This window comes from Manis pentadactyla, chromosome 4 (assembly GCF_030020395.1).
Source record: "Manis pentadactyla isolate mManPen7 chromosome 4, mManPen7.hap1, whole genome shotgun sequence".
Taxonomy (NCBI): Eukaryota; Metazoa; Chordata; class Mammalia; order Pholidota; family Manidae; genus Manis; species Manis pentadactyla.
Genome location: NC_080022.1, coordinates 87,386,687 through 87,405,064, shown reverse-complemented (window position 1 = coordinate 87,405,064; position 18,378 = coordinate 87,386,687). Strand labels below are relative to the sequence as shown.

The following is an 18,378-nucleotide window of genomic DNA, read 5'->3' as shown; positions in this document are numbered from 1 at the left end:
AAAGACATAGGCTCCCATATGTTTATTGCAGCACTATTTACAATAGCCAAGATATGGAAGCAACCTAAGTGTCCATCAGCAGATTAATGGATAAAGAAGGTACGGTACATATACACAATGGAATACTATTCAGCCATAGGAAAGAAACAAATCCTACCATTTGCAACAACATGGATGGAGCTGGAGAACATTATGCTCAGTGAAATAAGCCAGGCAGAGAAAGACAAGTGCCAAATGATTTCCCTCATTTGTGGAGTATAACAACGAAGCAAAACTGAAGGAACAAAATAGCAGCAGACTCACAGACTCCAAGAAGGGACTAATGGTTACCAAAGGGGAGGGGTGGGGGAGGGCAGGTGGGTAGGGAGGGAGAAGGGGATTGAGTGGTAGTATGTTTAGTACACATGGTGTTGGGCATCATGGGGAAAACAGTATAGCACAGAGAAGGCACATAGTGGATCTGTGGCATCTTACTACACTGATGGACAGTGACTGCATTTGGGTATGGGTGGGGTCTTGATAAAATGAGTAAATGTAGTGAACACATTGTTTTTTCATGTGAAACCTTCATAAGAGTGTATATCAATAATACCTTAATAAAAAATTTTAAAAAAGCAATTAATTTGATTTTTAGATCCCAAACATTTTCTTTGTTCACTAGATTGTTTATTACTAAAATGCTAAGAAATAAAATACATTTGCATATTAGCCATCTTCTATTTTATGTATTAACAAATTGCCAGGTAACACTTATATGGTGCCAACTGAATCTACAGTGCTAAACTCACAGAATGATTGAAAGAGTTTTGGTCCAAAAGAATACATCAGAGTATGTCTGCTTAAGATAACCCTTTATGAATCAATAAAATTATGAACTCATGTAATTATTTCATAGAGCTTTTGTGAACGGGAAAAAGAATAAAAACCAACTGAGGTGGGATGGAAGAGGCTTATTCTTATAACCCGAGGGACACTGTACATAATTATAAAATTAACTTCAAACCACATCTGCCAAAATGTATATGCCACCAATTGCATGGCACTATGCTAGGCCCTTTATATGTATTCTTTCATTTATCCTCACAATAATCCTGAGGGATGGTACTATTATCTCTATTTCACAGAGAGGCAGTTGCGATTTAGAAAGCGAATGCAAAGAACAAACTACTGAAGGCAAATGCCTGGACTTAAAACAACGTCTGAATGGCGCTAAAATCTCAGTTCATAACCATTAAGTAAACTTCCCTCTGCACAATTCTTCCCTTATAAAGAATTTATTTATAATTTATTACCATATGTAGATTGTATTCATTCATTCAACATATAACTACTGAGCATATGCCACACATCATTCTAAGTTTTTTGTTTCATGTTTGTTAGCTCAAATGGACGAAAAAAATTCCTGCCTCTGTGATGCTTATATTCTAGTAGGAGGACATGGACAGTAAAAATAAACATAACACATAATTCTGTGGTTATGTCAGAAGGTGAACAGTTATGGGGAAAAAGAGCAGATGAAGTAATTGGAGTGGGTTAGTTTTATACAGGTTAGGCCTCATTGAGGAGGGGAACTTTGGGCAATGACTTCAAGGAAATGGGGCCAGAGCTACACAGATACTGTGGGAAGTGGGAGTGGGTAGAATCAGGAAGTGAGGTCAGAGAAGTAGGGGAGTACTATATTGAGCAGAGGTATGTGACTAACAAAGTCTGTATTTCTATACAGTATTAATATATATGTATTAATATAAAGTCTATAAACGCCACTTCCAAGAAATTTGGCTATTGATAAAAAGGGAAACCATCCCTTTTCTCCCACCATATCTTGGCTAATTTTAGATATATTTCCCTAAACCTTCAAAGGGCACCATATATATTTTAAGCATAAAAAAGAGTGAAATCATGTATGCAATTCTACCTTTTTAGCAATAGACTTTAGAGGAATTGCCAAGTATGAAAATGGGTTAAAAACAAAGAAACACACAGACAAACATCCTGGGGAGCTATCTTACACAAAAACACAGCGCTTTAGATGACTGACTTACTATCAGTCCACACACTCTAAATCTATTAAGCTAGGGTTAATGACAGCAATAAAAATTCCCATATTTTTCATTGAAAATTTCTCTGGATGTGCAGGGTTTATTTCTCATTTTTTTAGTATTATGCATTTTATATGACCACAAAATGTAAAATGTGTAGATGAGTAAATAAAATCATTGAATAAAGGAAAAGTGACTTTCTTCGTAAATAAGCCAAGGCACAATAATTTCAAATCTTTTCTTAATCTTAGTAAATATAACTTCTAAAGCAATGCTAGCTTTAATTACCACTTGTAAATTGATAAAAAATAATGACAATTCAGGGTTCCTAAGCTCTATGAATATTAATCAAGATTTCCTCTAACAAAGAGGCAATCTCTGGGAACATGTAGGTTAAAAGGCCAGCTTCAGAGTAAAATAATATTCTCTATTCACAATAAGGTCAGATGGAGTTTACCCAGTAGCCCTAACATATTCTTTTCAATCATAAACAATGAGCTGAAATAGGAAAACTGAAGGATGACTTCCTTTGGATGTAAGGTAATTACAATTTGTTCATAATGTAATGCAATGTCTCAACTATGTTGTTATTGCTTTAAAATGTAATTACTGTATGATGTGCTATGACAATGGAATAGAAAAGCCACCAGTATTAACTTCTTATGACTATCAGCATCTCTCTTTCACATTTTATGATTTCTGCATGAAGGTCTTAGACATAAGGAACAATTTCTGACAGTGAGGGTACTAAAAATGAGTTACTGATGAAGATTACAAAAACATCTTAAAGATCTCTCAAGAAGAGCAAAATGTTCACCCTCAAGGATTGGTATTATCCTACCCGAAGCAGGATTATAAAGAAAACTCTTTAGGCCTCATCTAGCCTATTTATTCTTTAAACTAAAAAGGCTTTTACTTCACCCTTTTTTCCCCCTAGAATCACAGTTCTCTATAGCCATCCCCCTCTTTTCTGCTAGATAAGAGATTTCAAATTTGCTATGATACTATAAATATGTATTGTGACTGCTTTCATTATCAAAATGAGATGCTACACTGTTGTTAAATACTGTTTGAGACTTTTTTAAAGTAAAACTCTCAAAGCCTGTCTGAATAGGTGAAGAAATGGCATTATTTAGTCACTATAATAGGTATGTTTTGTTAATCTGTTGCCTAGGTGAGGAGTTTATCTTTTAAACAAAATGCAATCATACACAAACTATGCTTGCATCTCCCTTGGAAATGCATAAAAAAATAAGGGTTGATGGCTGGGCAGAAGGATAAGCATACAATAAAGCAAATATGGCAGAATGTTAACAACTGTAGAGCCTAGGAGGTAGCTACAGGACATTTACTGTAAAATTGTTTCAACTTTTCTATGTGTTTGAAATTTTTAATAATAAATTATTGGGGAAAATGCAATCATGTTTAAAACCTGTTTTAAACAGTAAGGGAGAAACGACTAAATCATACAGAACAATTCTGCAAAGATCTTTTAAGACTTTCCTAGTTATATTTGTTGAGTTGGGAAGAAAAAAGACTGTTAATAACACCTTCATTTTATCTCCTCCAGAAAAGTACTGAAAATTTACACTCCTACTGAGAAATTAAAGCAGGTTAAAAGGTTTAAGAATTCTATAGCAAATGTAAGTTCCTTTGACTGAATTCTGAAGAGTAAAAACTGTAATTACTTCTGTATCTAAAAATACAGTATTTTTCTTCCCTACCCTACAGAATAAGTTCTTCAATAAAGATTTCCTGAAAGGAGATAAAATCCTTTGGATTACTTATCCTTTGGTACTGTCCTTTCACTTTAAATCTACCTGAAATTACTCAAAGAAAGTATGCAAATAAAAACACATAAAATATGACCAGTACATTTGGAAATATACCTATGCCTATTAACTATATGTGATATGTGTCATAAGCCTTTCAACACAAGCAAGGCATGTTTATGCTTGATAGTCCATCAATGACTTTTTGGTAGTCATCTAAAATATATAATACCCTGCATTTCATATAGAAAAACATATCATAACTCAGAGAAATTGTTCAGCTACTAGTGGATACATAATGATCTACTTAACAAACATTCATTGAATATATATTATGTGCCAGACTCCATCCTAAATCTTAGGGATGAGAAGATGAATAAAATATAGGCCCTGATTTCATAAAATTGATGGTTTGGTAAAGATGCCATAGAAGTGGACAATTACAAAACACATTAACCGATAGGTATATACCCAGAGTATCACTGGAATAAAAGTAGATACCTAGCCTAGCTCTGGGATCACTGGGAAGGTTTCCCAAGCTCAGTCTTATTATTGAATTTTGAGAGTTCATTATGTATTGTTGCTACAACTATTTTTGCAGATACGCTTTGCAAATATTTTCTCCCAGTGTGTGTCTTCACAGGGTTTTTTGGAGCCTACATTTTAATTTTGTTGAAATTCAATTTTTCTTTGTTTTTCTTTTCTGCATCATGCTTTTGGTGTTGATCCTAAAAACTACTTGCCTAAATAAGGCCACAAATATTTCCTCTGTGTTCTCTTCTGGAAGTTTTATAGTTTTAGATTTTCCATCTACGTCTATGATCCATTTTGAATTATTTTTTGTTTACGGTCATTATCCACGTAACGAGGGTGGATAGAATCACTCTTGAACAGTGTATCAAACAATAAATGCAAAGGCTAGATGGAACCCAGGAAAAAAAAAAACAAAAACAAAGTGAAGACTTAGGGAAGTGGAGTTGCGCAGAAAAGACACAAGGTATTATCTGAGAAGCACCACTAATTCTGAAAACTCAACACTAAGATAAACAATGTAAACTGTCTCTTTAACTTGGATGAGGTCACTAATGACCCTACGAAGACCGTTTACGGTCAAACCTTTCCGACACAGGAACTACAGTTAATCAACCACTTTATAGGAATTCCCCGTGTGGAAGCAATTGGAATGAAGTCTGAAATCCCTGAGCTAAAGGTCACTCCTCTAGGCACTGGAGGGTCTGGGCTGTCCCACACTGATGGCTAAGGCAGATCTTAGCCACGCCCCTAGGGACACTCCGGAATGAGGTCAAGGACCCAAACCTGAGGAATCACAGCTCCGCGGGGAAATCAGAATCAATTTCAAGGCCGGGTCTGGCAAGCTGACACCTCACCAGGGAGGTAGATGGTTCAACTACAACTGAATGAAAAAGCGAGGACGGGACTCTCAGCACTTGGGTATTCCCGGGCCAGCGACGGAAGTCCCTCCCACTCGCCACCCTCGGCTGCCTGCAGGTCAAGAGGCTCAGGGCGCGGGAACTCCACGGCCCAACCTGGAGTCAGGCTCTTCCCGGGAGGAAAGCTCCGGCACTTACCCGGTCCTAGGACAGGGCTGTTTAAGCCACAGGCTACAGAGATCGTGACCACACCTCGTTCTTGCCCAGGGGCCACGCCCACGGCCGCCAAGCCTTTTGCCTCCCCGGCCCAGCAGCCGGTAGCTCACTCACAGGAGAGAAGGGACCAAATCTCTCCCACCCCGCCCACCCCTTCCAGCTAGTCGTAAAGTGCCGTGAAGGCGCGGCTTTTTGCGGCACCGTGCTGGAGGCTGGCGGCGTGGATCCTCGGTCGGCGCCAGTCCTCTGCCTGTGTCCCAGCTTCTTCGGAAAGGCGGCAGTTTAGCGGTTTAAGGAGAACAGGGACCCAACTACGATTCTCTCAGCGGGTAATTGGCTGCTCCTAGGTTTGTGTAACAGGAGAGAAAGCGGGGTAGGGTTGTTTAAAAACACTTACTACAGTCGTTATTTAAAAGGCGTAAAGTAAGGCTCTCAAACCTGCGACGTGCCGTCCCTCCTCGTTATGTTTAGGTTTTCATCACTAGGTTTGGGGTATCCTCGATGCAGCTGACGCGTTTTTTCTTGTTCACTTTGTCCTGCAGTCTCCTTCTCCCGGGACTTTGAAATGCTTTACCTGATCGGCTTGGGTCTGGGAGATGCCAAGGACATCACAGTCAAGGGCCTGGAAGTTGTAAGACGCTGCAGTCGAGTGTATCTGGAAGCCTATACCTCAGTCCTGACCGTAGGGAAGGAGGTCCTGGTAGGTGCCCAGGGTTCTCCAGCCCCTGGGAAGAAAGCTTTCTATCAGCTGATTTTCATTATATTAAGCTGAATCCGGTTTTCAGGTCTGTTTAAATCCTTTAAAACATATTCCCTGTGCATTAAAGATAAAAGGAATACAAAAGTGGAAATCATACACCAACCAATTGCCTTGGAAAACGAAAGGGTGCTTTGTCTTACTTTACAAGTCTAATTTTGTGGCAAAATAGGAAAGTTATTTTACACTCCTGGGGATAGTTATTAAAATCCCTTGTTTCAGGAGATAACCAAGAAATCCTTTCTGAGTTGAGTACTAATGAGATGCTAACACTGCTGTAATGAGCTGGTTATATATTCAGAAACCAAACTGAAGGTTTCCCCCTTTGAAGTATTTCCATAAGGATTGCTAATCACCTTCCTAGCATATTCAAAGAGGTTTTACCCTAATATAGACATCTCCAAGTAACAATACCCATACACATATTTTGAGCGAACTTGGGACTTGGTAACCATAGGATTTGTTAGTGTATCATACATTTTTAGCTGGCTCTTGTTAAGGGCTCAGTAAATTTTGGATGAGGGGTTAAGTTCAGGTTCATTGTCAAACTCCAAATGGGCATGTTTTAAGAAGAGAGAGGATTTCAGAATTGTTTGTATATTAAGGCTTCCAAACAAAAAAGGTGACCTAGAGAATTCCAGGTCTTCTGTCCTCTCACATTCACAGCTCAGAGAATTCTGAAGGTCTTAGAGTTACTTGAAAAATCTTAAAGAAGAATTTAAAGACTTCTACTTGAATTGGCCATGCATTGATACGAAAGTTGTGTCTAATGACCAGCTTTGACTTGTTGGCTCTGATTTATTAGGTTAAGACCAAAATATCTGAGCTCAAAGTGGTAGAAATATTCCTCTAATCAATGATCAAGGAAAACTGGAATGAACTGAAAACCATCTAAGAAAATATGGATAAATACAAGTCAGCAGTTTTATGGAATAAGGTGTCAGAGCATAGCATAGAGGTAAGTTTGGACTCGGTTTTTAAGTCTTTGCTTTGTCACATGTTAACATGTGATCTTGATCGAGGCCTTTAACTATAATTTCGTACTATGTAAAATGAGGACAAAAATGCCTGCCTTATAGGTTCTTTGTATAGTGCCTTTCATAAAGCATTCTTAAATGGTAGTTAATGGACGCATTTCCAAACTTCTCTAAACCTCATTTTCTTCATTCATATAATGAAGAGTATAACCAACTGGAGGGTTATGTAGGTTTTTACTAATCCTATGTGTATTTGGAAGTATTAATCCTGATGTATTTGAAAGTGCTTTGTAAATTTTAAGCACTAGCTAAATTTTAATTTTGGTTGCTATCATTTTTAAAAATCTTTTTTTTTTTACAAAAACATACTTGTAGAGTGATTATTTAAAGAGTCAAGATCTGGGGCTGGACTCAACCACACCTGCAGGCAAATTATGTGTACTTTATTAAGGTGTTAGAGTAGCTGTTCCTCCACAGTAATATGTGCTAGTATTTACAGAATATTTATATTCACCGTTCTAAATGCAGAACATGTAGAACAGAATTATTACTTTATAATTACTGTTCACATTTTACAGGCACAGAGAAACTTGCCCACAGTCATAGACTGTGAGTAATACAGCCAGAATATGAGCCAAGGCAGTCCTAAGTTGAGTTACACCACTCTTGACCTTTATATCATTGTGTCTCTGTATTCTTAGGGATAGATAATATCTTCACAAAACAGTGACTTCAGAGAATACCTACAGACAAGGTAGGATTCAAACAAATGGTCAATCCTGGATCCCTCCTTGTCACAAAATTCTATTGATCTGCACTCCATGACGTCCTCCAGGTCCTCGGTCATGTTCTTCCCTGAGCAACTTGCCATATGACATCAATCACTTTAAATGAATCACTTTTAGAATGAAATAAGGTACAAATAAATACATGTCTTATATTGCCCAGTGAAATATCAGAGCCACTTTCTCTTCAACCACTTCCTTCTTCCTTTTATTGCTACCTTTTCTTTCTTTTTTTGAAACAAACTGGTTTTTAAAAATTGTTGATCTGTGCTCATACCTACATATACTACCCAGTTTCCATAACTTTAGATAATTATTACACAGTATTCTCTATTACTCAGAAATAAAACTAGAGACAGTGAATCCAGGAAGTTTTGGTATATACAACTTGAATTTCTTTAGGAATTTTTTGTGGATAAATTAAGGTCTTCTATGCTGATTTGATATTATTCACCTGTGTTCATTATACAAAAAGGTATAAGCTATGATCTTTGTTCTCAAGTGGTTCATAATCCATCTGCCTTACACCCAGGAACACTGAAATAAAAATGGAAGATTTAAGTAACAATTCATGACAACAGTTGAAATAAAAAACTAAAATTATAGTACTGGAAAGAACTTAGATGACCTTATTTAAGCCAGCAGTCTTGTCACCAATTAAATAGAAGTCTAAAATGTTAAGTAATTACTAGTTATTTCAACTGGAATACATGTAAGAGAAGATCATTTCAGGCTCTGGTGGTACAGGAATACTATGAGATAGACAGGATTTTTTTTAATTGCAATATATATAAAATCTTATGTTAGTTTCAAGTATACAGCACAGAGGTTCACCAGTTATCCACATTAAATCTTCACCCCAACTGGTACAGTTACTATCTGTCAACAAATAAAGACGTTATAGAGTCATTGGCTGTATTCTCCATGCTGTACTACTATTCCATGACCAACTTATATTATAATTGAGAATTTTTGTGCCCTTTTATCCCCCTTTCCCTCCTCACCCACCTATCCCAACTCCTCCCCCATGGTAACCACCAGTCACTTCTCAGTGAGGAATTTAAGCTCTTTTAAAATAATGCATCTAGTCTTTTTATTTTGTTTCTTTTGTTTACCTCATGGTCCAAATTTAAAATGGTAATATTTGTACAGCTCTGCAAGTTAAATGGAGGAAGCTGCCGTGTGCAAAGGGGACTAACTTTGGGTGCCCAGCTACCCTGCAAAACGCAGAGGAGATCACTAAGCTCTGCCTCTCTCTGCCCCGTTGCCCCATTTGTAGTACATATGAAGTTCTGCAGTCACCCAAATTTCTGTGATCTTGGGCAATTGCTTAACTTTTCTGTGCTCTTTTTCTTATCTGTCAAACAGATAGAGAAATAGTGCCTATCTCATAGATTGTAGTAAAGATTAAATGAATTCATAGGTATAATTTCTTAGAATAGTGTCTGACCACAAAATGAGTTCAGTGTAAGTGTATTATTATAAATATTGCTATTATAGATTAGATTTGACAAGGGGAAGAAAAGGACACATTATTAGAGATAAGGTTTGATAAGGGGAAGTGAAAGTGTTCCTTACTGAAGAAAGTGTGAGCAAAAGCATAGAGGAGAAATCACAAGTACTTGGTATACTTGGTCTTTGGGCATCAATAATATAACTTTGATTTTCTCCCAGTGTATCTATTCCCTCTCTTCATGTGAATATCACCTCACTTGTTTTCTTGTCCTCCTGTTGAACTGCTCTGCACTGATAGAGGGATAGAGGAAAGGACAGTAAAGGACTTTGCATTGGGAAAAATGAGGCTGTCAGCCATGACCTGTATTAACTTGCCATCCGTCATTACCCTAGACCTGAGTCTGTCTTCCCCAGTCTGAGATGACTTGTCAGATGGGATTCTCTTCCTATTCAAGACTAACTCCAATTAGGTGTGTGCTTTCTTCTTGCTCTGGAACTTTACCCCCATCAGTTATCCTTTCTTCTTTATGTTTCATCTATATTAACATCCTTCTCCCCACAGCCTGAAACCATGTTCAGGTAATGTCCATTCTGAGAACTCGAACTCTCCTCTTTTAAACTTCTTTTCCCCATAGATATTATTCTTTTTCTCCTTTATCCAAAGCTTTTTGAAAAAGCAGTGTACTTTCATTGTCCCCACATCCACTCATGTCTCATCCTCCTGCAAGCGGGCTTCCATTCCTCTGAAATATTTGTTTGTTCAGCAGTTATTTAGTGGCTGAAAACTCCAGAGGGTAGTTTTCAATCTTACCTGTTTTCCTACTTTTGACATAGTTGACTACTCCTTGAAACTGGCTTTCAAGACTTGATTGACTTTCTTTTGGTTTCATTCCTACTTTTCTGTTTTTCAGTCCCCTTCGTAAGCTCCTTATTTTTGTTTCCTCTTTAAATATTAGTGGTTTTAAGATTTTTTTTTCTCATTTGTTTCCGTATACTACTTTAAGCCTCTATTCTTCTACTTTTTGTTTAGGCAATACACTAGTTTGAAAGTCAAAAGATACTTGCATTGAAAGATTTTTTTCTGTTTCCCTTCCTGTAGGCAATCATTAATTGCTTATCTGTCCTTCCAGAAATACTCAAAAGTAATTTTAACTTAGTTTTTACCCTGTCCTCATGTACAAAACCTGCCAACTTAAAGCAACAATGAATTTTGAGTTTTACCTTCATCTTCGTGAATGGAGAAGATTAGGACTGAGACCGTACAAAAACTGGTTGATAAGCCATTGGGCAATATATAATATAAATTAAAAATCATTTGCTAAATAATATTACTTGTTTTTCTTTTTAATTTTTAATGTTCCTTCCCTGACCCTTACTAGATTCCTTGCTCCTGTAGCACATACAATGTGGTAGTTAGTTCCCCATGTGACATTATGTTCCATAGGGTGGGCCATGTATGTCTCATTCACCACTGTTGCCAGTGTCAAGTATAGAGTTTGGCATGGAGGTTGTACATAAGAAATATTTTTCAAGTGATAATACCCAAGTGAGTGAATAAATTAATAAGTAGGTAAATTAAAAATAATACCAGTTTCTCTTAACTGCTTTTTTAACATTTTGTTAAAAATCTCTTCCCTTTTTTAAACATTTTGTTTTTTTCAATAGGATCAGTCATTTTATTATATTTGGTGTTGGTGTGTATCTGTATTTCTTTAGAGAATTTTTTGTACACATTCTGTTGTCTCAATTTGGTAATGAAATGTTTCTTATGTTGAGATGTAAATGTGGAGTACTGCGTGATAGAAGTTTTGAGAGAGTGGGGTTTTCTGTTACATTGTTTTTAAAGGATAGGATTTAGGATTACTGCTAGCATTAAGCTAGTAGCATGTGGCTTTTTGATCTTTAAGAAATGTTAGAAGTTCAGAAAAAAACAATTTCCTATGTTCTCTTAGATATGTGAAAAAAAGTGTTCTGCAGCTACTAAGTTTTCTGGGCTCATAAAATTAAAGAAAGATATATAGAAATTAGTAATTAGGAAAAACCCCATGGTAAAAGTGAACATAAACAGAACATTTTTCATCCATAAAACATATTGTCATTGGGAAGAGCATTATCTCTAAGCAGATATGCAGAGAAAAGGAAAGGATCTTTTTATCAGACTTGAGGAACAGTTTCTAGTCAAATATTAGGAAATAATTATGAGAGTTGAAACTATAGCCTTTATCTCAAAATATTTAATCATTTGTTCATTTACTCATTTGCTTGACAAATAGTGAGTACCAGATACACTTCCATTACAGCAATCCTTATAACTTTTAACTTATGATACAATCTTTAAATTTAAACAAACTTCTCAGTATATAAGAAATAGTAATAATTTATCTGTACATCTACTTTCACTCTATTTGAATTACATATTACTCCACAGGAAATCAGTTATAAGATTGGTGACGTTGCATCGTAACTTGTAACCCCTGCCACGTGACCACTAGGTCACTAGCTCACTCTCCTTACTTAGGTGTCGCTCCAGTTGAGGTGAGCCTCCTGTGTTTGTTCTCTAGAGTTGAACTTCAGGGGGTTAATTCACAAAGCAGTTTTTTTTTTTTTTTTTTTTTTGTAGATAATTATTTTTTAATGAAGGGTAGTTGACACACGGTATTACATTACATTAGTTTCAGGTGTACAACATAGTGATTCAACATTTATATACATGACAATTCTAGGTACCAGCTATCACCATACCAAGCTGTTATAATATCTTGACTATATTCATTGCATCCCGGTTACTCATCATTTTACCATTGGAAGTGTGTACTTTTTTTTTGTGAGGGCATCTCTCATATTTATTGATCAAATGGTTGTTAACAACAATAAAATTCTGTATAGGGGAGTCAATGCTCAATGCACAATCATTAATCCACCCCAAGCCTAATTTTCATCAGTCTCTAATCTTCTGAGGCATAACAAACAAGTTCTTACATGGAGAACAAATTCTTACATAGTGAATAAGTTCTTACATGGTGAACAGTACAAGGGCAGCCATCACAGAAACCTTCGGTTTTGCTCATGCATTATGAACTATAAACAGTCAGTTCAAATATGAATACTCATTTGATTTTTATACTTGATTTATATGTGGATACCACATTTCTCTCTTTATTATTATTATTTTTAATAAAATGCTGAAGTGGTAGGTAGATACAAGATAAAGGTAGAAAACATAGTTTAGTGTTGTAAGAGAGCAAATGTAGATGATCAGGTGTGTGCCTGTAGACTATGTGTTAATCCAAGCTAGACAAGGGCAATAAAACATCCACGTATGCAGAAGATTTCTCTCAGAACGGGGGGGTGAGGTTCTAAGCCTCACCTCTGTTGATCCCCAATTTCTCACCTGATGAACCCCCTGTGACTGTGTGTCTTAGGTTGTTCCTCCCTTGAGGAATCTTACCTGTCTCTGGCTAACCAGTCATCTTCTGGGGCCATACAGGGAAATGTAAAGTTGGTAAGTGAGAGAGAAGCCTTATTGTTTGAAATGGTTAGCTTTTTATTTCTTTGCATATTTATGCCCTGTAGCTTCTATGCCCAGAATTTGTCTTGAGGTATCTTTACCACTTGGAAGAATTATGATACTCGGTAAATTTGATATAAGGCACGAATTCTATATAAGGGCTGTAATTAGGAAGGAAGAAGAAAAGCTATAGAAGTAGCAGGCGGCAGAAAACATGGGGAGATTGATTATTTCTTTGACATATCTTGTAGAGTAACTTCAGCATGTATAGGTTTTAAGCTACTACTTAAATTGCGCACACACATTAACATAATAGGAGTATAGTTACATAACCAAAGCAGACCTGTAATTACCAGCCATCGCCAGTGAAACCAAGAAAACCAGTTAGGCACCTTAGGCATTTGTGAAAACTTATCTATGATATGGTGGATATTGTCCAACTGAACTTGAACAGTCTGAGAGAAATCAGACAAATTAAAACAACCCATTCCTGGGGAATGTTCACATCCCTTATGTTCTTTTAACAGTAAATAGTCTGTAGCTGTAAGATTTTGGAGCACTACAATTTGCACTTCTCCTAATTCTTGTTTGAGTTCCAACAGTATAGATCCAGTCAAATTTGTTGTTTTACTGTATGCACAGGCCAGCTTAGATATCTCCTTCCTCATTCCCATGGCAAGTCCAGGAACTGGTGGGATGAGTGCATCTACAGCTGTAGCAGTGCGTGGATCTTTGTTGGGGTTTTTTGATGATCATCTTCTGGCATGAGTCTTCCAGAGAGTGCTGATGTTGGAAGTTCTTTTTCATATCGTATCTTAGGTCATTTTCGGGGTAGCCCAATTAGGCTTTGATCCTCTGTATAAACACAAACAGACCCTTTGCCTACACTATTATATGCCCTTTATACTCTTGTGTAGAACTCATTGGAGGTTACCACACAGGAACTGCCCTTTTTTTTTTTTTTTTTTTGGTATAACTAATCTACACTTACATGACGAATATTATGTTTACTACGCTCTCCCCTATACCAGGTTCCCCCTATAAACCTCTTTACAGTCACTGTCCATCAGCATAGCAAAATGTTGTAGAATCACTACTTGCCTTCTCTGTGTTGTACAGCCCTCCCTTTTCTCCTACACCCCCATGCATGCTAATCTTAATACCCCCCTACTTCTCCCCGCCCCTTATCCCTCCCTACCCACCCTTCCTCCCCAGTCACTTTCCCTTTGGTACCTGTTAGTCCATTCTTGAGTTCTGTGATTCTGCTGCTGTTTTGTTCCTTCAGTTTTTCCTTTGTTCTTATATTCCACAGATAAGTGAAATCATTTGGTATTTCTCTTTCTCCGCTTGGCTTGTTTCACTGAGCATAATACCCTCCAGCTCCATCCATGTTGCTGCAAATGGTTGGATTTGCCCTTTTCTTATGGCTGAGTAGTATTCCATTGTGTATATGTACCACATCTTCTTTATCCATTCATCTATTGATGGACATTTAGGTTGCTTCCAATTCTTGGCTATTGTAAATAGTGCTGCGATAAACATAGGGGTGCACTGATCTTTCTAATACTTGATTGCTGCATTCTTAGGGTAAATTCCTAGGAGTGCAATTGCTGGGTCAAATGGTAGGTCTGTTTTGAACATTTTGATGTATCTCCATACTGCTTTCCACAATGGTTGAACTAACTTACATTCCCACCAGCAGTGTAGGAGGGTTCCCCTTTCTCCACAGCCTCGCCAACATTTGTTGTTGTTTGTCTTTTGGATGGCAGCCATCCTTACTGGTGTGAGGTGATACCTCATTGTAGTTTTAATTTGCATTTCTCTGATAATTAGCGATGTGGAGCATCTTTTCATGTGTCTGTTAGCCATCTGTATTTCTTTTTTGGAGAACTGTCTGTTCAGTTCCTCTGCCCATTTCTTAATTGGGTTATTTGTTTTTTGTTTGTTGAGGTATGTGAGCTCTTTATATATTCTGGACGTCAAGCCTTTATCAGATGTGTCATTTTCAAATATATTCTCCCATACTGTAGGGTTCCTTTTTGTTCTATTGATGGTGTCTTTTGCTGTACAGAAGCTTTTCAGCTTAGTATAGTCCCACTTATTCATTTCTGCTGTTGTTTTCCTTGCCCGGGGAGATATGTTCAAGAAGAGGTCACTCATGTTTATGTCTAAGAGGTTTTTGCCTATGTTTTCTTCCAAGAGTTTAATGGTTTCATGACTTACATTCAGGTCTTTGATCCATTTTGAGTTTACTTTTGTATATGGGGTTAGACAATGGTCCAGTTTCATTCTCCTACATGTAGCTGTCCAGTTTTGCCAGCACCATCTGTTGAAGAGACTGTCATTTCGCCATTGTATGTCCATGGCTCCTTTATCAAATATTAATTGACCATATATGTCTGGGTTAATGTCTGGATTCTCTAGTCTGTTCCATTGGTCTGTGGCTCTGTTCTTGTGCCAGTACCAAATTGTCTTGATTACTATGGCTTTATAGTAGAGCTTGAAGTTGGGGAGTGAGATCCCCCCTACTTTATTCTTCTTTCTCAGGATTGCTTTGGCTATTCGGGGTCTTTGGTGTTTCCATAAGAATTTTTGAATTATTTGTTCCAGTTCATTGAAGAATGTTGCTGGTAGTTTCATAGGGATTGCATCAAATCTGTATATTGCTTTGGGCAGGATGGCCATTTTGACGATATTAATTCTTCCTAGCCACGAGCATGGGAAGAGTTTCCATCTGTTAGTGTCCCCTTTAATTTCTCTTAAGAGTGACTTGTAGTTTTCAGAGTATAATTCTTTCACTTCTTTGGTTAGGTTTATTCCTAGGTATTTTATTTTTTTTGATGCAATTGTGAATGGAGTTGTTTTCCTGATTTCTCTTTCTGTTGGTTCATTGTTAGTGTATAGGAAAGCCACAGATTTCTGTGTGTTGATTTTGTATCCTGCAACTTTGCTGTATTCGGATATCAGTTCTAGTAGTTTTGGGGTGGAGTCTTCAGGGTTTTTTATGTACAGTATCATGTCATCTGCAAATAGTGACAGTTTAACTTCTTCTTTACCAATCTGGATTCCTTATATTTCTTTGTTTTGTCTGATTGCCGTGCCTAGGGCCTCCAGTACTATGTTGAATAACAGTGTAGAGAGTGGGCGTCCCTGTCTAGTTTCCGATCTCAGAGGAAATGCTTTCAGCTTCTCACTGTTCAATATAATGTTGGCTGTGGGTTTATCATAGATGGCCTTTATTATGTTGAGGTACTTGCTCTCTATTCCCATTTTGCTGAGAGTTTTTATCATGAATGGATGTTGAACTTTGTCAAATGCTTTTTCAGCATCTATGGAGATGATCATGTGGTTTTTGTCTTTCTTTTTGTTGATGTGGTGGATGATGTTGATGGACTTTCGAATGTTGTACCATCCTTGCATCCCTGGGATGAATCCCACTTGGTCATGGTGTATGATCCTTTTGATGTATTTTTGAATTTGGTTTGCTAATATTTTGTTGAGTATTTTTGCATCTACGTTCATCAGGGATATTGGTCTGTAGTTTTCTTTTTTGGTGGGGTCTTTGCCTGGTTTTGGTATTAGGGTGATGTTAGCTTCATAGAATGAGTTTGGGAGTATCCCCTCCTCCTCTATTTTTTGGAAAACTCTAAGGAGAATGGGTATTATGTCTTCCCTGTGTGTCTGATAAAATTCTGAGGTAAATCCATCTGGCCCAGGGTTTTTGTTCTTGGGTAGTTTTTTGATTACCACTTCAATTTCATTGCTGGTAATTGGTCTGTTTAGATTTTCTGTTTCTTCCTGGGTCAATCGTGGTAGGTTGTATTTTTCTAGGGAGTTGTCCATTTCTCCTAGGTTTCCCAGCTCGTTAGCATATAGGTTTTCATAGTATTCTCTAATAATTCTTTGTATTTCTGTGGGGTCCGTCATGATTTTTCCTTTCTCATTTCTGATACTGTTGATTTGTGTTGACTCTCTTTTCTTCTTAATAAGTCTGGCTAGAGGCTTATCTATTTTGTTTATTTTCTTGAAGAACCAGCTCTTGGTTTCATTGATTTTTGCTGTTGTCTTAGTCTTCTCAATTTTATTTATTTCTTCTCTGATCTTTATTATGTCTCTCCTTCTGCTGACCTTAGGCCTCGTTTGTTCCTCTTTTTCCAATTTGGATAATTGTGACATTAGACCATTCATTTGGGATTGCTCTTCCTTTTTTAAATATGCTTGGATTGCTATATACTTTCCTCTTAAGACTGCTTTTGCTGCGTCCCACAGAAGTTGGGGCTTAGAGTTGTTGTTGTCATTTGTTTCCATATATTGCTGGATCTCCATTTTGATTTGGTCATTGATCCATTGATTATTTAGGAGCGTGTTGTTAAGCCTCCATGTGTTTGTGAGCCTCTTTGCTTTCTTTGTACAGTTTATTTCTAGTTTTATGCCTTTGTGGTCTGAAAAGTTGGTAGGATTTCAATCTTTTGGAATTTTCTGAGGCTCTTTTTGTGGCCTAGTATGTGGTCTATTCTGGAGAATGTTCCATGTGCACTTGAGAAGAATGTATATCCTGTTGCTTTTGGATGTAGAGTTCTATAGATGTCTATTAGGTCCATCTGCTGTACTGTGTTGTTCAGTGCTCCCGTGTCCTTACTTATTTTCTGCCCAGTGGACCTATCCTTTGCGGTTAGTGGTGTGTTGAAGTCTCCTAGAATGAATGTATTGCAGTCTATTTCCCCCTTTAGTTCTGTTAGTATTTGTTTCACATATGCTGGTGCTCCTGTGTTGGGTGCATATATGTTTAGAATGGTTATATCCTCTTGTTTGACTGAGCCCTTTATCATTATGTAGTGTCCTTCTTTATCTCTTGTTACTTTCTTTGTTTTGAAGTCTATTTTGTCTGATATTAGTACTGCAACCCCTGCTTTCTTCTCACTGTTGTTTGCTTGAAATATGTTTTTCCATCCCTTGACTTTTAGTCTGTACATGTCTTTGGGTTTGAGGTGAGTTTCTTGTAAGCAGCATATAGATGGGTCTTGCTTTTTTATCCATTCTATTACTCTATGTCTTTTGATTGGTGCATTCAGCCCATTAACATTTAGGGTGACTATTGAAAGATATGTACTTATTGCCATTGCAGGCTTTAAATTCGTGGTTACCAAAGGTTCAAGGTTAGCCTCTTTAGTATCTTACTGCCTAACTTAGCTCGCTTATTGAGCTGTTATATACACCGTCTGGAGATTCTTTTCTTCTCTCCCTTCTTATTCCTCGTCCTCCATTCTTCATATGTTGGGTGTTTTGTGCTGTGCTCTTTCTAGGAGTGCTCCCATCTAGAGCAGTCCCTGTAAGATGTTCTGTAGAGGTGGTTTGTGGAAAGCAAATTCCCTCAGCTTTTGTTTGTCTGGGAATTGTTTAATCCCACCATCATATTTGAATGATAGTCGTGCTGGATACAGTATCCTTGGTTCAAGGCCCTTCTGTTTCATTGTATTA

The 18,378-nt window shown here is 37.3% G+C and overlaps 1 protein-coding gene and 1 long non-coding RNA gene across 4 annotated transcripts in view; one reads left to right on the top strand and one right to left on the bottom strand.

The window, feature by feature from the left end:
- LOC118911591 (uncharacterized) overlaps window positions 1-5,552 on the bottom strand; it is a 149,540-nt gene extending 143,988 nt beyond the window's left edge. The window contains exon 1 of the long non-coding RNA XR_005024502.2: window positions 5,401-5,552. This is a non-coding gene — a long non-coding RNA (uncharacterized LOC118911591). The remainder of the gene's footprint in view (window positions 1-5,400) is intronic.
- Window positions 5,553-5,604: 52 nt separating this feature from the next.
- The window catches only part of DPH5 (diphthamide biosynthesis 5), a 46,331-nt gene continuing 33,557 nt past the window's right edge, over window positions 5,605-18,378 (top strand). For 2 of the 3 annotated variants that reach the window (XM_036883834.2, XM_036883832.2), the window contains exons 1-2: window positions 5,605-5,747; window positions 5,961-6,118. In XM_036883834.2, the coding sequence (XP_036739729.1) occupies window positions 5,984-6,118 (135 nt within the window). In that variant the 5' untranslated portion in view covers window positions 5,605-5,747; window positions 5,961-5,983. Of the gene's footprint in view, window positions 5,766-5,960; window positions 6,119-18,378 lie in introns of all 3 variants that reach the window. The other variant, XM_036883833.2, reaches the window with a different exon arrangement.